The 19753-nt window shown below is 40.9% G+C and overlaps 1 protein-coding gene across 1 annotated transcript in view; it reads right to left on the bottom strand.

Moving 5' to 3' along the window:
• Positions 1–19753, bottom strand: part of LOC126090393 (nephrin-like) — a gene marked incomplete at its 3' end in the record, with an annotated part of 461612 nt that overhangs the window by 237448 nt on the left and 204411 nt on the right. Inside the window, exon 2 of the mRNA XM_049906987.1 lies at positions 9270–9399. Within this exon, the coding sequence (XP_049762944.1) occupies positions 9270–9399 (130 nt within the window). The remainder of the gene's footprint in view (positions 1–9269; positions 9400–19753) is intronic.

The raw sequence follows: 19753 nt of genomic DNA, 5'->3' as shown, positions 1-19753 counted from the left end.
AAGGTATGGCCGATTGCCCTCCCCATTCTTTCCTAATACGAACTTGTGCTCCGTCTTTAACGACGGCGCTGTCGAAGGGACATTAAACTGTTACCTTCTTTCCTTTCTAAAATTTTCAAACGTATGTGAAATCTTATGGGACTTAACTGCTAAGGTCATCAGTCCCTAACCTTATACACTACTAAGACCTAACTTATCCTAAGGACAAACACACACACACCCATGCCCGAGGGAGGACTCGAACCTCCGCCGGAACCAGCCGCACAGTCCATAACAGCAGTTCCCTAGACCGCTCGGCTAATCCCGCGCGGCTCTTTCCTTTCTTTTGTAAATTGTGGATCGATGGTTTCCAGGTGTGGAACTGGAGCCCGACAGCGTCCCGGATGTGCTCCATCGGGTTCAGATCAGACAAATTTGTTGGCTAAGGCATCAACGCGAGTCACTCTCACGGTCCTTAAACCACTGTAGCACGACACTGCCCTTGTCACACGGACAGTTATTCTGCTAGAATATATCACTACCGTGCGGTAAGATGTCAAGCATGAAGGGATGCAAGTAGTGTAAAGTAATGTTCAGGCAATCCACATCTTCCATGGGGCCTTCAATAAACACAGGCCCTTGAGTCTCCAGGAGCACATCCCCCACTGGATAACACACTCCCCGCCGGCCTGCGTCCATGCTTAAAGAAGTCGTTTCCCGGGATCATGACGTATCTGGACACGACCATTATCGTTCTGTCGTAAGAAACGCTATTCATCCATTGTGTAGTGTCGATAATCCTGTGCACACTAGACTAGTAACTGACAATGCCGTTTGACCAAAACGGAGACACGTAGATGTTATCTGTTGCGGTACCCCAGTTTAAAGTGTGTAGGTTTCACAGTGTGTTCTGAAACACTTGTGCCTGTATCAGCACAGTACTCCGTCGTCAGACCTGCCACAGATCACCACCTATCTTGCCTTACAGAGAGGGCAAGCTCCGACCCCCACGTTCTGACCAGCACCTAGTCGCTACTGGTAGTTTCCCCGTCAGTTAACCACTTTCTGTAGATAATCTCGACAGCAGTACACGAACACACTGCGAGTATCGTCGTTTGCGAGATGCTCGTTCGCAGTCGCTGGACCATTACTATCTGTGCTTTCTCTAAGTCGATTACGTCAGTGAATTTCTATAGTTGCTGTCCGTGTCGTTGCTAGAATGGTTCCTCATTCATATCTGCTCCGCTTCCTTAGCGCATCAGGTGCCCACATCCACTTTCAGTTTCAGTTTCGCGGTGTGCAATTGCCATAATGTTACACCTATTGAGTGAATGTTTTAAAATAATATTTTATATAGTGTGAAGTCCTCCAACTACGAACCATGGGCCTTGTCGTTGGTGGGGAGGCTTGGGTGCTTCAAAGATACAAAAAGCCGTACCTTCGGCGGGGTATCTGTTAAGAGGCTAGACAAACGTGTGGTTCCTGAAGAGGGGCAGCAGCCTTTTCAGTAGTTGCAGGGGCGACAGTCTGGATGATTGACAGATCTGGACTTGTAACATCAACCAAAATGGCCTTGCTGTGCTGGTACTGCGAACGACTGAAAGCAAGGGGAAACTACAGCCGTAGTATTTCCCGAGGTCATGCAGCTTTACTGTATGTTTAAATGGTGATGGTGCCCTCTTGGGTAAAATATTCCGGACGGGGACTACTCAGGAGGACATCTTTATCAAGAGAAAGAAAACTGGCGTTCTACGGATCGCAGCGTGGAATGTCAGATCCCTTAATCGGGCTGGGAGGTTACAAAATTTAAAAGGGAAATGGATAGGTTAAAGTTAGATATAGTAGGAATTAGTGAAGTTCGGTGGCAGGAGGAACAAGACTTCAGATCATGTGGATACAGGGTTATAAATAGAGAATCAAATAGGGATAATGCAGGAGTAGGTTTAATAATGAATAAAAAAAATTGGAATTCGGGTAAGCTACTACAAACAGCATAGTGAACGCATTATTGCGACCAAGATAGATACGAAGGCAGTGCCTACCACAGTAGTACATGTTTACATGCCAATTAGCTCCGCAGATGACAGAGAGACTGGTGAAATATATGATGAGATAAAAGATATTATTCAGATAAAGAAAGGAGACGAAAATTAAATAGTCGTGGGTGACTGGAATTCGATAGTAGGAAAAGGAAGAGCAGGAAACGTACTAGGTGAATGTGGAATGGAGGTAAGGACTTTTTAAAAAAAGGAGGCCGTCTGGTAGAATTTTGCATAGGGTATAACTTAATCATAGCTAACACTTGGTTCAAGAGTCATGAAATTAGTTTGTATAAATGGAAGAGGCCTGGAGATACTAGAACGTTTCAGACAGGTTATATAATGGTAAGGCAGAGATTTAGGAATCAGGTTTTAAACTGTAAGACACTTCCAAGGGCAGATGTGGACTCTGACCCCAATCTATTGGTAAATGTAAATGTCGTATAATTATGACCTCCTGTCGGGTAGACAGGTAGTACAGTGCAAGTCTTTCGATTTGACGCCACTTCGGCAACTTGCGCGTTAATGGGGATGAAATGATGATGATTAGGACAACAAAACACCCAGTCGCTGAGCGGGGAAAATCCAGGACCCAGTGGCGAATCGAACCCGGGCCCTTAGGATAGACAATCTGTCGCACTGACCACTCAGCTACCGGGAGCGGACGATCTATTGGTTATGACTGCAAGAATTCCAGATTTAAGGAGATGGGACCTGGATAAACTGACAGGACCAGAGGTCGTAGAGAGTTTCAGGGAGCATTAGCGAACGATCGACAAGAATGGAGGAAAGAATTACAGTAGAAGAAGAACGGGTAGCTTTGTGAGATAAAATAGTGAAGGCAACATAGGACCAAGTAGGTAAAAAGACGAGGGCTTGTAGAAATCCTTGGGTAACTGAATATACATTGAATTTAATTAATGAAAGGAGAAAATATAAAAATGTAGTAAATGATCCAGGCTAAAAGGATTACAAATGTCTCAAAAATGAGATCGACAGGAAGTACAAAATGGCTAAGCAGGCATGGCTAGAGGAGAAATGTAAGGATGTAGAGGCTTATTTCACTAGGGGTAAGATAGATACTGCTGTAAGTAGGCTGTATAGGTTTTTTTAATGGTAACACCACGTAGCGCTCTGTATGAAAATCACTAGGTTTTCTTAATGGTAACGCCACGTAGCGCTCTGTATGAAAATCACTGGCAGTTCTGTGTGCAGTCTGTGGCTGGGTGGCATTGTTGGAAGTTGTCATTGTAGTGTTGGGCAGTTGACTGTTAACAGCGCATAGCGTTGCGCAGTTGGAGGCGAGCCGTCAGCAGTGGTGGATGTGGGGAAGTGAGATGGCGGATTTTTGAGAATGGATAATCTGGAGGTGTGTCCATCAGAAACAGTACATTTGTACGAATGGATGTCATGAACTGCTATATATATTATGACTATTAAGATAAATAGATTGTTTGTTCTCTATTAAAATCTGTCATTTGCTAACTATGCCTATCAGTAGTTAGTGCTTTCCATAGTTTGAATCTTTTATTTAGCTGGCAGCTGTATTGCAGTAGTTCGAGTAACGAAGATTTTTGTGAGGTAAGTGATTTGTGAAAGGTATAGGTTAATGTTAGACAGGGCCATTCTTTTATAGGGATTATTGAAAGTCAGATTGCGTTGCGCTAAAAATATTGTGTGTCAGTTTAAGCACAGTCATGTATAAGTTTTCTAAGGGGACGTTTCACTGCCTACAGGAAAATTAAAGAGAGCTTTGGAGAAAGGAGAACCACTTGCATGAATATCAAGAGCTTTGATGGAAACCCAGTTCTAAGCAAAGAAGGGAAAGCAGAAAGGTGGAAGGAGTATATAGAGGGTCAATACACGGGCGATGTACTTGAGGACAATATTGTGGAAATGGAAGAGGATGTAGAAGAAGATGAAATGGGAGATATGATACTGCGTGAAGAGTCTGACAGTGCACTGAAATATCTAAATCGAAATAAGGCCCTGGGAGTAGACAACATTCCATGAGAACTACTTACAGCCTTGGGAGAGCCAGCCCTGATAAAACTCTACCATGTGGTGAGCAAGATGTATACCATCAGACTTCAAGAAGAATATAATAATTCCAATCCCAAAGAAAGCAGGTGTTGACAGACGTGAAAATTACCGAACTATCAGTTTCATATGCCACGGCTGCAAAATACTAACAAGAATACTTCACAGACGAATGGAAAAACTGGTAGATGCCGACCTCGAGGAAGATCAGTTTGGGTTCCGTAGAAATGTTGGAACACGTGAAGCAATACAGCCCCTATGACTTATCTTAGAATATACTTTAAGGAAATGTAAACATACGTCTCTAGCATTTGTAGACTTAGAGAAAGCTTTGACAATGTTGACTGGAATACTCTCTTTTAAATTCTGAAGGTGGCAGGGGCAAAATACAGTGAGCGATGACTGTTTACAATTTGTACAGAAACCAGGTGGCAGTTATAAGAGTAGAGGGGCATGAAAGGGAAGCAGTGGTTGGGAAGGGAGTGAGACAGGGTTGTATCCTATCACCGATGTTATTCAATCTGTATATTGTCAAACAGTAGAGGAAACAAAAGAAAAATTTGGAGTAGGAATTAAAATCCATGGATAAGAAATAAAAACTTTAAGGTTCGCCGATGACATTGTAATTCTGTCAGAGACATCAAAGGACTGGAAGAGCAGCTGAGCGGAATGGTCAGTGTCTTGAAAGGAGGATATAAGATGGACATCAACAAAAGCAAAATGAGGATAATGGAATGTAGTCGAATTAAATTGGGTGATGCTGAGGGATTTAGATTAGGGAATGAGACACTTAAATTAGTAAATGAATTTTGCTATTTGTGTAGCAAAATAACTTTTGATGGTCGAAGTAGAGAGGATATAAAATGTAGACTGGCAATGGCAATGAAAGAATTTCTGGAGAAGAGAAATTTGATAAAGTCGAGTATAGATTTAAGTGTCAGGAAGACATTTCTGAAAGTATTTGTATGGAGTGTAGCCATGTATGGAAGTGAAATGTCGACGATAGACAGTTTAGACAAGAAGAGAATAGAAGCTTTCGAAACGTGGTGCAACAGAAGAATGCTGAAGATTAGATGGGTAGATCACATAACTAATGAGGAAGTATTGAATAGAATTGGGGAGAGGAGAAATTTGTGGCACAACTTGACTAGAAGAAGGGATCGCTTTGTAGGACAAATTGTGAGGCATCAACTGATTACCAGTTTACTATTGGAGGGCAGCGTGGAGGGTAAAAATCGTATAGGGAGACCAAGAGATTGAATACACTAAACAGACTCGGAAGGATGTAGGCAGCAGTAGGTACTGGAAGATGAAGAAGCTTGCACAGGACCGAGAAACATGGAGAGTTGCATCAAACCAGTCTCTGGACTGACGATCACAACAACAGTTTTATTCGATTCATTCATATATCTATTGTCCAGATATGGATTAAATTATATTCAATAATTTCTTCATATGCGAGGCTCACAGCCATAGTGTATTGTCTAAATGATGGAACCGTTTTAACATTGAAACATTCGACTTGCGTATGTTTAGCAACATGCCTGTCCTCACATAACAAGTAATAAAACCTTTTTGAGTGACACACACATACCATCAGTACCATACATTTGCAAATGGCATGATGCCGAAACCGGCCAGTAATGTAAATTATATGCTGGATGTATTAACGGAATAAAACTGACTGACTACGCGGATAAATTCTGGTGTTCGATTCCACTCGTCGGTTTTGAGCAATGACGTCACACCTAAGGAAAAGACGCAACGTATAGGCAATCTATGAAACAGACGGATTGTACTCATAAACATACGTGCATAGCATGCGATAAAATTACAATCACATTTCACGTAGTCATTTACTTATTCGTGCATTATATGGAAACTAATAGAAAATAACGAAAATGATTAAGAACAAGAATTTTTGAAAAATTCACTTCTCATAACAGTTAGTCTCGTAATTTATGAGAGTAGAAAAGTACAGAGAACCTTTAAATCGCATTACAGTAAAGCGCATGGTGAAGTCTTACTACTGTAAAGTACGGCTAATTTTATTATTAATTATTGGATCTAACCGGACAAGAATAGGAATGTTAGGGTTTTGGGAGGGAAGTAACAGCAAAATGAGAAAATGAAATGAATGACAACAAATACAAAACAATAACATGATATGTGGAAAAACCGACACACTAAATTCTAAAAGAAAAGCCAGCAATCAACCAACGAAAAGCCAAAAAAAAAAAAAAAACGAATATTGGCATCAACAACTAGAATTAACATATACAGGTAAATTCCAATGACCGATTCCCACCATTCCATGATCCATGTGTAAATAATTTTTGCAAGAGTTGTATACACTGAAACGTAATGCCATTTCTACGTTCGTGAAATATCTCTGTGACTACTGCGGTGAATAACAAAAATTGGAATCGGTAACTGGAATTGACCTTATATTCTAGTAACCGATTCCAGTGTTATTAGCTTTTTTGCAAGCTCAGAAATCCTATTAGCAATACTTTAGGTTAAGTAATATGTGAGCTTAGGGACTGATGACCTTAGCAGTTAAGTTCCAAAAAAATTCACACACATTTGAACATTTTAAACCCTATTAGCCAGTATTTTGGTTCACAAATCAGCTGAAAATACGATCCAATTAACGAACCATCGAATGGTAGGAATCGGTAACAAAAATTCACCTCTGAAGGAGGTCACTTCTATTTACCGATTCCAACTATTCGATGCTTCATAATTTCGGACATTTTTGCGGTAAATCTGTGGACTAAGTTTTTGTAGGATTTCTAGATTTCTTATTGATCTCATAACTACTACGAAAATGTAACAAATATTGCAGGTACAGTATCCAAATTTTTCTCTTTTTCATAGTAGTGAAGAGGGCAATGCCAATTTAGAAATCCTGTAAACTTTAGTCCACACACTTGTTCTTAAAACGGTCTAAATAACGAGCAGTTGAATGATTGGAATTGGTATCTAGAATTAACATCTGTAGGTTCCAATAATAGTCATTTTTCGCAGAAGTTCAGAGAACAATTACAAATGCAGAAATCCTATTAAATTCCAGTGCACACGCCTACCGAAAAAACGGGGTAAATTATGTACCATGAAAAGGTTGGAATCGGTAACTATAACTGACCTATATAGCTTAATGGTTATTTCCAAGGATGATTACCTATCGAAGTTGGAGGGCTCCAAACGATACATATCGAACGTGCGATAGTAAATCGATTATGGAAGTGTCGTGGCGCGTGTTATAATAAATTATTTGTGATCGTCATTTTTATCAGTTTTGCGTTGTTTCCGCAGTTCGTGTACATTACATTCCCGCCGTAATTGTTCGTGATTCCATTGGCAAATCGATATGGTTTCTCTTGATAGCGAGTGTAATGTGTGCTGCTTCTCAAGTTTCTTCTTCGGATTGCCTAGCATGGAAAACTCTAATTCCATGCATATCCAGCACAGACATAAGTTTGACTTTTTGCCGGGAATATAGACTTCTGCCGGACGAGGAAAGGAGGGACTGTGTTGACTGTGGTGCTGCTAAGTCTGTGAAACTCCGTAAGATGAGTGTGGACACTGAGATTCCGTTGCAATTTCATTGCGAACTTTGCGGAAAGCGAACCAGCATCAGGAAAAATGCGTGGTTCGAGTCCTCCAAATTATCACTTCAGACGAGCGTAATTCTTGTGTCGTGCTGGATTCGTGATTACACGTTGCAAGCTACTGCATCAGAAACTGAATTATCGGCAAATACCGTGAGTGACTACTTCGGGTTTTACCGAGAAGTGTGCTACCTGATAGTTACAAATGACAGTGTGCCGATTGGTGGACCGAATAAAATAGTAGAAGTAGACGAATCTCATATTGCTAGACGGAAGAATCAGAAAGGACGACCTTCTAATAGTGAAGTAGATCATATTTGGGTTTTTGGCGGGATAGAAAGGGAGTCAAGCATGTGTTTCGTTGTGAGGGTATTGTCCCGAGACGAGGTGACTTTTGTGGGTCTCATACAACATTTCATACTACCTGGTAGAAAAGTCATCACAAACGGGTTTTAGTCGTACCAGAATGTCAAAGCTGAAGGGTTCTAGCACGAATTCGTGAACCATTCTGTGGAGTTTGTCTCTTCAGATGACGCCAGTGTCCATACCCAGAATACAGAATGGCTGTGGAAGTCTGTCAAGTATACCATAGGAAGAGAACGGCGTCCAGGACAGAGGGATGAAATGTATTTGTTCCAGTACCTATACTTTCACAACTTGCGTTTGCAGGGGAAAGTCAACGCATGCGACACTCTGCCGATATTCCTGCGCGATATTGGTAGAGTTTACCCTGGGTACGGGAGAAAAGGAATTGGCCCTGCAGCTTATACATCACGCGGACAGTAAAAAGATGATAACATTGACGACGAGTAAGGTAAGTCGTCTCCTTTGAATTTACAAGTGATTCTCTAACGCTTTTCTTTTGCCGTTGCTGTAGTGACAACTTGAAACATACTCGTAACGCGCGATACGAGACTTCCATAATCGATTTACTATCGCACGTTCGATATGTATTGTTTGGAGCTCTCCAACTTCGATAGGCAACCATTCTTGGAAATTACCTTTAATTCTAGTTACCGATTCCAAAATTTGTTATGCCCTAGTCTTTGTGAATTTTCCTTACTTGCGTACGAGTATCATTGGATTTAATAATTGTTGTTAAAAATTAACTTTATTTCACAATGTTATGACTTCATCATGCAGTATGCTTAATGAGTTTAAAGGTCCTCTGTGCTTTTCTTACTCGTGTAAATCATGATAATAATTTATTTCAGACATGTGTGCTTCTCTTTTTCTGTTCTTATTTATTTTTCTTACTTTCAGTTCTTTTCAACATAATTTGAGGCTAAGTAATTAATCACCTGAACTAAGGTTGTAATTTTACGGTACGCTAAATTCATTAGTTTACAGATATGATCAGCTACTTTCAAAGATTCCCTCTATCGAGCGCCTCTGCCATAGTGTTACATCACTGCTCAAAGCCGATGAGTGGAATCGGACAGTGGAATTGACCCAACTACGATAGTTAAAATGGTTTCATCATTTACATAACATTTATTTCTGAAAACTCGATTATAGACTGCATTTTTCGCTAACTGTATACTGTGCTCCCTGAATCTCCCATAGAGGCACAACTTACAGGCGCCTGCGTGCTCACCTGTAGAGCGGGATGCCCTCGTCGTCACGGAACCAGAAGACCATGTAGACCCTGTCGTGGCCGGGAGGCGTCACGTTGCATGGCAACGCCACGCTGCGGCCCTCCACAGCCTGCACCTCCACCGCAGGGACTGCAACACACACGCACAAACCACGCTGTTACGTCACGTCTGGTGACCCAGAAAACCGCAGTCTCGCGCCTGTGTCGCCTCGCGGCAACACCACTCTTCGGCCTTCCAAACTTCACTCCACTAGTTCCAGGACTGAAACATGTACAAACCAAGCCGTTAGCACGTCGTCTCTCGTCTATATCCACACCAAACATCTATCATAACAAGTCTCTTCGTTATTTACGCCTAGGCATACATTTTACCATGAGTCGACAGCGCCACGTAACAGCTATCCATGAGCTGTGCCTCATCTACATGAACTCCAGCGCTAACATCTGAACCAAATCGTGGCAGAATGACATATCGTGTGTGCGCACACTCGAAACACCTTCTTTCAGAAATGTACGTCTTAATACTTTAATCATACAGTGAGCTTCAAAAATACTTTTAAAACTCTGGAGACGTACTCCTTACACCAAAATAAGAAATAAAGTTCATATAAACGTATGCTCTAAAATCTTTCTCTTTAGACTTATTAACGAAACATGACATTCAATGATTTTCCGTCTACAACCCAGCAACTTTACTTATCTATTCACCAGTTTGACTAACTGTATCCTACATGACATTGGCCTACCTGTGAGACTGTATAATATTAATCATTCGTCAGTCTTCAACGTGTCCACACGCGCATGTACCACATGTAGTTCCTCTACTGAAAGAGTTCCGTTCAAACACGACAGGTATTCATTTACGAGTACGCAGACAGGATTTTTATGAACAGCCAAATGAGCAGCTGCACGATGCAATAAACGCGTCTCCAGACCAAACATATACGACTCATCCAACCTTTGGTGCCGTGTTTTGTCGCGTTACCGAGACAGAATTCGTAGTGCTCTAGACTATTGATCGAGGTAGACTACGTGTTGTTTGTGCGTCTGACCAGGAAGAGTATGTTCTACTGGCTATCGAAGAGGAGCCAGGTATCGCGCAATACAAATGGCCCTTTTGAACATGGAAGATTCTTCACAAGCAGCTTATACATCCGTATTGTCTTCAGAGTGTACCTGCCAATCACTCTTCATGGAAGATCCTTTTTCCGATGGTTTGTTGCACAAACTGCCGGTCCGTTGATTGTCACTCCAGATTTTTTTGCGGACAAAGTAAACTTTGGAAAAGATGGTATAAGAAATTTCCACAACCAGCACTTAGGGGTCAACTAAAATCCTCATGCTACAGTACAATCTGGACATCCGCATCAATTTATGAGTAATGTGTGGGCTGGAACTGCAGGTGACAGTGTGGTGGGGCTATACGTTCACTCAGCACGTCTTACAGGTGCTGTTTACAAGGACTTTATACAGAACGCTCTCCAGGACTAACTAGAAGATGTTTCCCTGAAAATAAGAAGAAACCTGCGATTTATTCGTGATGGTGCTCTAGTACATATCAGCCAGTGTTCTAGTGCGCTGACTCGTATCTACCACGACAGACGGATATGTAGAGGAGTATCAGTTCCATGCCCTTCGCTTTCCCCCAACTTCATTCAAAGGGATTATTATCTCCGGGGGAAACTTAAACAGTTTCTGTGTAGAGGACCAACTGAATGCCAAAACTCCTCAAAGAAGCGTCATAGAAACCTGGAAAACCATTCGAAACTGTAAGGGAGTGTTTAGAAGTATGAGATTCGACAAGTGCATACGTGTTTAGAAGCAAGAAATGGACATTTCGAGCATTTATTATAAGTTTGTCTGTTGATGAGCTCCACTCATCTAAATTTTAAACTTTCATTAACAACTCGAAAACGAAGTATTTTCGGACATACGTTTACCTGACCTTTTTTACTAGTTTTAGTGTACGAAACTTCTTAGCAAAGTTTGTAAAAGTAATTTAGACATCCCACTACATTAAACTGTTTTTTTTTATTTAGAGAAAAATTTCTTGCTATTACTAGTTTACATTTTACTTAATTCTGTTCTTTCAGTCATTTTGCTGCTCAAATAGCAAAACTCGTCTCCTGTTTTTTGTATTTCATATCCTGACTAAGTTTCCTCAGCATGTGTTAATTGACCTGGACTGTATTCGATTACTTGTTTTACTTTAATTGATATTTATCCCATAAACTCTTCATTTTACACTATACAATCCAATCATTTAACTTTCTATGTCCCCAACTGCCTCTGACAGGACTGAAATATCACCCGAAACTTTAAACCTTACATTCATTCCCCCACAGTATCAAATTCTTTCCCCAGTTTTACCTTGGCTTTCTGTTCCCTTGGCCTATATACAGGATTAATAACATGGGGTCAGATCACAATCCTCTCTCAGTTTCTTCTCGACCACTGCCATCTTTTCACGTCCGTCGGCTATTAAACTGCAATCTCGTTTCTGTACAAGATGCGGATAAATTTCATATTAGTGTCTTCTATTTTTCAATAGTGTTATATATCCCTGAAATTGTTACAAATGTAGTTTCAGCACATTTTCTAACATAAGTCGAAAAATAAACCATCGCATGTTCCTACATTTGTTCAGAACCCATGCTTATCTCTCTGGTCATTTCCTGCCAGAGTGTCAAAATTTTTCAGCAACATAGGTATGTGCTTCGTTGTCAACACCTGCCTTCTTTGTAATCAGGATTATTGCTTTTTTATTGAAGTCCGGGATTATTTATACTTACCATGCATCACGCATAGAAGATTGTCCAGTTGTTTGGTTCTGTGAAGGATTTTAATAACTCTGAGGAAACGGTTACTCTTCGTGCCTTTATACCTTCAGTGCTTTGTCAAACTCTTTTCGTACTATGGGTCCCTCATCACATTTTCGTCCGTTTTCCCTTCCGCTTCCATCATGTTTTCAGTTTACTTCCTCTGTACAGTTCTTCATAATCTATCTTCCATAATTTCCGCTTCCTAGCTTATTACTGGCTTGCAACATCAGCTCTTAACATTTTTACAGCAATCAGAATGAGATTTTCATTCTGCAGCGGAGTGTGCGCTGATATGAAACTTCCTGGCAGACTAAAACTGTGTGCCGGACCGCGAGATGTACTCGGGACGCTTATCTTTTGCGGGAAAGTGCTCTACCAACTGAGCTACCCAAGCACTACTCACGACTCGTCCTCACAGCTTCAATCCTGCCGGTACCTCGTCTCCTACCTTCCACACTTCGCAGAAGAGTTTCTGTGAAGTTTGTAAGGTAGGAGACGACATACTGGCAGAACTGAAGCTGTGAGGACGAGTCGTGAGTCGTGCTTGGGTAGCTCAGCTGGTAGATCACTTACCGGCACGGTAGCTCAGCGTGTTCGGTCAGAGATCTGGCAGGTCTCTGTAATAAAAAAGCTGAATGAAGGGGTAAAAAACGAACTTGAACGGGTGTCATGTGACGTCCGCTACGGTCAAATGCAACGAAAAATGAAGAATAAATTGCAAAAAAAAAAACACAAACAAAAAAAAGTTGGTAGAGCTCTTGCCCGCGAAAGGCAAAGCTCCCGAGTTCGAGTCTCGGTCCAGCACACAGTTTTAATCTTCCAGGGACTTTCATTTTTACAGCTGCTTGTACCTTCTCCAGATAGTTTCCTATAAGTTGCACCTATGTTTCTCGTAATAATGCATTTTTATAAGGGTGTGCATTACTCCACACATCTACATCTACATACATTCTCAGCTAACTACGATACAGCGGTTGGAGGGAGTTACGATGTAGCATCATGAGACATTTCATTTCGTGTTCCACTGGCAAATTCAATGAGGGAAACACAACTCTGCATGCCTCCGTACGAGCCCTAATTTCTCTTTATCTCCTTGAACCTACGCGAAATGTACCCAGGCGGCAGCAAAATCGTTCTGCAGTCGGCTTCAAACGCTGGTTCTCTAAAAGTTGTCGAAAGTGTTTCTCGAGAATAACATTGCTTTCCTTCCAAGTATTCTCACTTGAGTTTCTTAAGCTATCCAAAATAGGTAATGAAACCTACCGGTAATAAATCTATCGGATCGCCTATGGATCGTTTCGAATTATGCCGTCTCAGTACATCGTGGGAAATCTGCAAAGCCGTTTTCATTGTTCCTTTATTCTCGTCGTTATATTTTGTTAACATTCCACACTTAGTAGCGCCATTTGAGATCTTGTATCTATTTTTACTCGCTATGATATGGCTAGGAACTGTGCTTATTTTGAACTAACATAAGGGGAATAGGCTGCTGTCCGTAAACAGCTGGAAGCAGCGTTGGCTACCGCCGGCAAGGTGCTCTCAAATGTTCAAAGTTCCGGCGGAATCGGGGCTCTGGGGACAACACCTGTGACACCTTTGGTGGCTTTGGTATCCTCCCATGACCCAGATGTCGCAGGATCTTCTGATTCGCAACATCTGAAATGTTCAGACAGTGGACGTAAGGCGAAAGAGGGAGCAGGTGGCTATGCTGGCCCTCTTAGCCTTAGCAGCAGGTACGAGGGGCTACCCATCTTTGTGATAACTCAGAGCCAGTAAGAGATGCCTCTCCTGTTGCGCAGTCTGCAGATTTTCCTGCCCAGTCTCGACTTGTGCAGAGGGTTGGTATGCCTGTCATTGGGAGCTCCAGTGTTAAATGGTTCAAATGGCTCTGAGCACTATGGGACTTAACATCTGAGGTCATCACTCCCCTAGAACATTGAACCACTTAAACCTAACTAACCTAAGGACATCACACACATCCATGCCCGAGGCAGGATTCGAACCTGCGACTATAGGGGTCGTGCAGTTCCAGACTGAAGCGCCTGGAACCGCTCGGCCCCTTCGGCCGGCGCTCCAATGTTAGGCGGCTGATGAAGCCCCTCAGGGAAATAGCAGACAAAGCAGGAAAGATCGCCAGAGTGGACTAGGTATGTATGTCGGGAGGGTCTTGTCCATGATATGGAAGAGAACTATCGGCAGCCATCGATAGCACTGGGAGCTACCCACTGCACATAGTGGTACATGTTGACAAGGCTGACGCCACCCACTTGGATTGTGAGAGCATCCTCGGCTTCTTTCGGCGGATGGCTGATTTGTTGGGGTAGATCACATAACTAATGAAGAAGTATTGAATAGGATTGGGGAGAAGAGAAGTTTGTGGCACAACTTGACCAGAAGAAGGGATCGGTTGGTAGGACATGTTCTGAGGCATCAAGGGATCACAATTTAGTATTGGAGGGCAGCGTGGAGGGTAAAAATCGTAGGGGGAGACCAAGAGATGAATACACTAAGCAGATTCAGCAGGATGTAGGTTGCAGTAGGTACTGGGAGATGAAGAAGCTTGCACAGGATAGAGTAGCATGGAGAGCTGCATCAAACCAGTCTCAGGACTGAAGACCACAACAACAACAACAAACAGGCTAAGCTGTCTATTTCTAGCATCGTACCCAGGACTGATTACAGTCCTCTGGTTTCGGGCAGAGTGAAAACTTTAAACTACAGGCTCAGACTACTCTGCGACGGTATCGGTTGCGAATTTCTCGATCTACGCTATCGGGCACAGAATTGCTGGGATCCCCTTTACAGGTCAAGCGTGCACTACACGTGGGACGCGGCTACTAGAGTAGTGGAGTGCGTAGGTGGAGTGCATGTGGGGCTTTTTTAGGTTAGAGAAACCCTCCCTTGTGATCAAGGACTTTTGCCTAATAAATTAGCCACGTTCTCCTCAGACAACGTTCGTTGTCGTAGATCAGAGATAGAAAATGTTAGTAGTGCGGAGTGGCCGCACTGTTAGAGGCGCCATGTCACGAATTGGGTGGCAACTCCAGCCGGAGGTTTGAGTCCTCCCTCGGGCATGGGTGTGTGTGTAAGTCTTTAGCGTATGTGTGTTTAAGTAGTGTGTATGTCTAGGGACCGATGACCTCAGCAGTTTGGTTCCATTGGAATTCACACACATTTGAACATTTTGAACATAGAAAACTTCAACATGATTTAAGTAAACTGCAGGAGGATCCAAGGAAAGGTCACAAAAATAGTATCGCTTAATGATGGTTTTAAAGTAGAGATAGTATTACGAACAGAAATTTGGTTGAAACCGAACGTCAATGACAACGAAATCCTAAGTTCCGATTAGAAAATTCATCGTAAGGATAGGTTAGTGGCCAGTGGTGGCGGCGTGTTTATTGTAGTAAAGAATTCGATAAAATCTAGCGAGATTATCACGGATTCCGATTATGGATTAAAGTGGTGAAGTTAAGTATCAAAGATAAGTCAAAAATAGTGTTCGGATGCTTTTATAGATTACTGGGTCAGGAACGCTAGATGTAGAGCGCTTCGGACAGAACTTGCAGAATATCGCTAGTAATTTTCCTGATCATGCCATTGTAATAGCGGTTGACTTCAACTTGCCAGGTGTAGATTGAGAGTGTTATTTTATCAAAACCGGTGCCAGAGACGGGGATTCGTGTGACATTGTTCTGGATGTCTTATCCATAAATTACTTTGAGCACATAGTTAGAGAACCAACTCGTATGGGTAACACTCAGACTTCCTGGCAACCAACAGCGCTGAACTTATCGAACCAGTTAACGTAGAGGCTTATCTCACTAGGGGTAAGATAGATACTGCCTACAGGAAAATTACAGAGACCTTTGGAGAAAAGAGAGCCACTTGTATGAATATCAAGAGCTCTAACTTCAGTAATCATAGTCGGCATGAGATCTAGATCACTAATCTCTGTCTTTATACCGACGCCGTCCACATGGTCTGACCTTTTTGTAGCTACAAGGTCTAAAATATTTCTGCTGCTTGTAGGCTGTCGAACTAGCTGCTCAAGGCAGTTTTTGGAAAAAGTATTCAAAAGTACCTGTCAAAACTGTCTGTACCCTCTGTAGTGCATGCATTGCCGTCCCTGTCTATACTTGGTAGATTAAAGTGTCGTCCAACTAATAATGATTGATCTGGTCATTTTCTCGCTTCTGACCATATAGCTGGTTCGAATCACGCTAAAACAGTCACAGCAGTGTTGGATGACTCGTAAAAACATCCAATAAATAACTTGATTTCATCTAGACCTGTTCTACGCGGCCATATAACTTCACTGTCACACTCAAATTCGACCTCAGCAGAGACAATATTTTTGCCACGTGCAATGTACATGCCCTCTCCTATGGCACCTAATCTGTCTTTCCGACATACGTTCCAAGACTTACAAAACAGGAATACTTCGATAGTTTACTGCTAAAAGATTGCTAGTCCGAGTGTCTTCTCTCTGAATAATGTCTGATTTCGCTATCTCCTCTAGGCAATATTTCCTTACCACTCTGTATCTTCAATTTAATTTAAGATACGTCTTATCCTAAGACTTCTACTGGCCCCTCGTATTTTTCCTGTTAGTTTGTATCTTAAATTTACCAATCATATTTGCTATTGAATTACTTGTTTGTATTTCATTCAGACATTGCCTATTGCTCCTTGATACTTACAATTTATCCAGGTACAATGGTCTTAATTTTGTACCTTTCAGTATTTCCATCTATTCTGATCGGTATTCCATAACTAATAAATCACTGTCATAGTCCACGTCTTTACCTGGAAATTTCTGTCTTGCTATTAAATAATACACCTGTAACCCTGCAATGTCTCCATATAACTTTCACATCATAAGTAACTATTTCGTTGAGCAGCAGTCTACCAGACTCTCCGGCAGTCCATGTCTCTGAACAGTTTCTTATATCTAATCAAGTATTAATAAGAAATAGTGCATAGTTGAACAGTGCTTCATAATATAACAGGATAATATTTTTCATGAAACAGTTTTTTAAAAGCTGTTTTAAAATGTTACCATTTTTACTTTCGTGGGAAGATAAATCAATAGATTCGTCACGAGTTCTGTTTCGGAACTGCATTATCACCACGTCTCCGACTTTTGACACGTTGTATACAGAGCTAAAGAAAGGACTGATAAAGGAAATTGATTTTCTATGTGAGTCTGCGATCACTGTGAATAATTTTGTGAATAAAACGTTACACATCGCTTATTAAATTTCTTTATTTCGATGTTTCGGCTTTATCAGATACCATCACGTATCAGAAATTTAGAACTTGCAAAACAATATACATTGTCAAAATTAAAAATTTTGTTAGATCCAGACGAATTCAATTATTGGCATTCAGAATGTAAGTTGTTACATTACCTTTCTCACAACGCTGCTGCCTTTGCTCATCTTTTACGTGAGGTAAAAGGAAAACGGAAAGAGCACACATATTGCACAAAACTATTATTAAGGAACGGAACATAAGGTAGATTCCCCTATGAATTATTGCATTAGAGAATTTATGAGATAGCGAGTTCGATGTGATAAATTCATCACCAGAAGTATTTTGCTGTAATTTTTGTAGTCGACACAACGCGTCAGGTTGAATAGTTTGAGAAGCACTACTTATGTACGTAATAGTCAACGAGTGTGGACTGTTTTTACGTTTCTATTTTATCGGAATTCTATTCATTTTGGCTAGACTTCCTGTGGCTCTTGCTACCTGATTGACTACCTGATTTCTTTCGTCAATGTGTTATCCGGTCTTGAAGCATGAGATATTATTACTCGAGGTGTGCAAACTGTATACCTTTTAATTGTAGAGAGCGAAATTTATAGTCTCTATGACGAATCTACATGCAGGTAATTTTTCATGTTATATTTTATTAGTCTCCATCCTTCAGTCTAATAGAAATTTGATAACATTTGTAACAACACTTCTAGTATCGATGTCTAGTTTCGGCTACATAAATATTGCAAGGAAGCTCAGAAATAATATATTTCTGTACCTATAATCAAAAAAGTACGTTTTTAAACTTTGTCGTACTACGTCCAAGAAATTTAGAACATCTTACTCCCTAATGTGCACAGTCCTTCATTAATAAGAATTTTATGATTCAAGAGTGCATATTTATAACCTCCGTAATAAATAAATGTCGTGTCAAAAATGACGTAAGTTACGAACTAAATAAGATTTTTGATCTGTTATACTACCGTCACTAATTAATATGTGGAAAACGAAACTTTTCAGTCAGTTTAGGAGACGAACAAAACGGGACGTTTTATACATGTACAAGTAAACGCTTCCTAAAATTACAAGGAATATTTTGAGAACGCAATTTGCAAAAGGCATATACTTGTTATCAAAGAATGAACGCAATATTGGAACATTAAATTTTCGTCTCTCACCTATATAATGAGCAACAATTCCTTTTTTGTCTCAAGAGATATCGAGTCGCCACCATTCACAGAAAATGAATTTTCCGAGATGATATGTGTACTGAATTCTGAGATAAAATCCGTAATTGGATATCAAAGTTCGAAATCGTTATTTACATTTCTTGCAAAATTATAAACGCTGTGTTCTTCACAGGACACAGTTGCCAGTGTATTCCTCGAGAAAAAATAAGAGGAAGAATGATAGTATATCGTGTGTGTATAATCTTAAACTTCACACAGATTGCTCAATCGTGAAGTCGTGCAACCTAATTTTTCACCGTGGTTTTCAGAGAATCATGCTCTCTCGCATAAAGTGAATTTATACTCTTGAGCCACTAACATTTGTGAATGTTTATGTATGTACAATATCAACATTTCAAGCTTTTGAATGAAAATCACTTAGTAAAATCTGTCCCTAATGCAAAGTTATTCGATTTAAAAATTTAATTCACTCTCCTGGCCAATCATTTAAACTGTAAATTACTCTCGTGAATAGCGAGCTAGTATAATTAGTGGAGCACAAATTGTGTTCTATGATAAATGATTGTAATAAATTAATTCGAACAACTTGAAATTATGGATTTAGTTATTAGACCAGCGGTACTCTGCCGCAGTCGAGTGCACCATGTTGGGTAAGATAGATTATTCTATGCGATACGCAAATTTGCCACGATTTCCTTGTAATTTGTGCTTTCAGTGATGACTGCGTGTAACTGAGGCCGTTTCCGTGACACAGTTGATGCTGTAAAACTTGCTGAAGCCACGTAACCAGACGAGAAGCGTATTTGCCGCTATCAGGTATATCAGTGTGACAGATTCCACGTTAAATAACAGATTGATGTAAATGTATGAACATACCACTTTTCTACAGTATAACCTTCTGTCCAAGAAATAAATCACAATTAGAACGTAGTTTTTCTATCTGACATTCTTCGATAAAAGCTACACACATTTTCTTGCATGTGGATTTGTATGTAATCTCAAGCTCTCCACGACTTACTCTGTCGTCATCGTCAAGAGTTACCTACAAGCTTTGCAGCTCTTTATTAGGTTGGCCGAATTATGTCGTAAAGACGTCATGAGCTCACGGGACTCCCATATGCTACCAGAAATTACGTCGATGCCTTTGATGGAACAACATTGGTAGGGGTGTTGATTTCGTTAGCTGATGCACAATTCAGATTATTTT

This window comes from Schistocerca cancellata, chromosome 1 (genome assembly GCF_023864275.1).
Source record: "Schistocerca cancellata isolate TAMUIC-IGC-003103 chromosome 1, iqSchCanc2.1, whole genome shotgun sequence".
In the NCBI taxonomy this organism is placed as follows: domain Eukaryota; kingdom Metazoa; phylum Arthropoda; class Insecta; order Orthoptera; family Acrididae; genus Schistocerca; species Schistocerca cancellata.
This window is presented reverse-complemented; position numbering and strand designations above follow the sequence as displayed.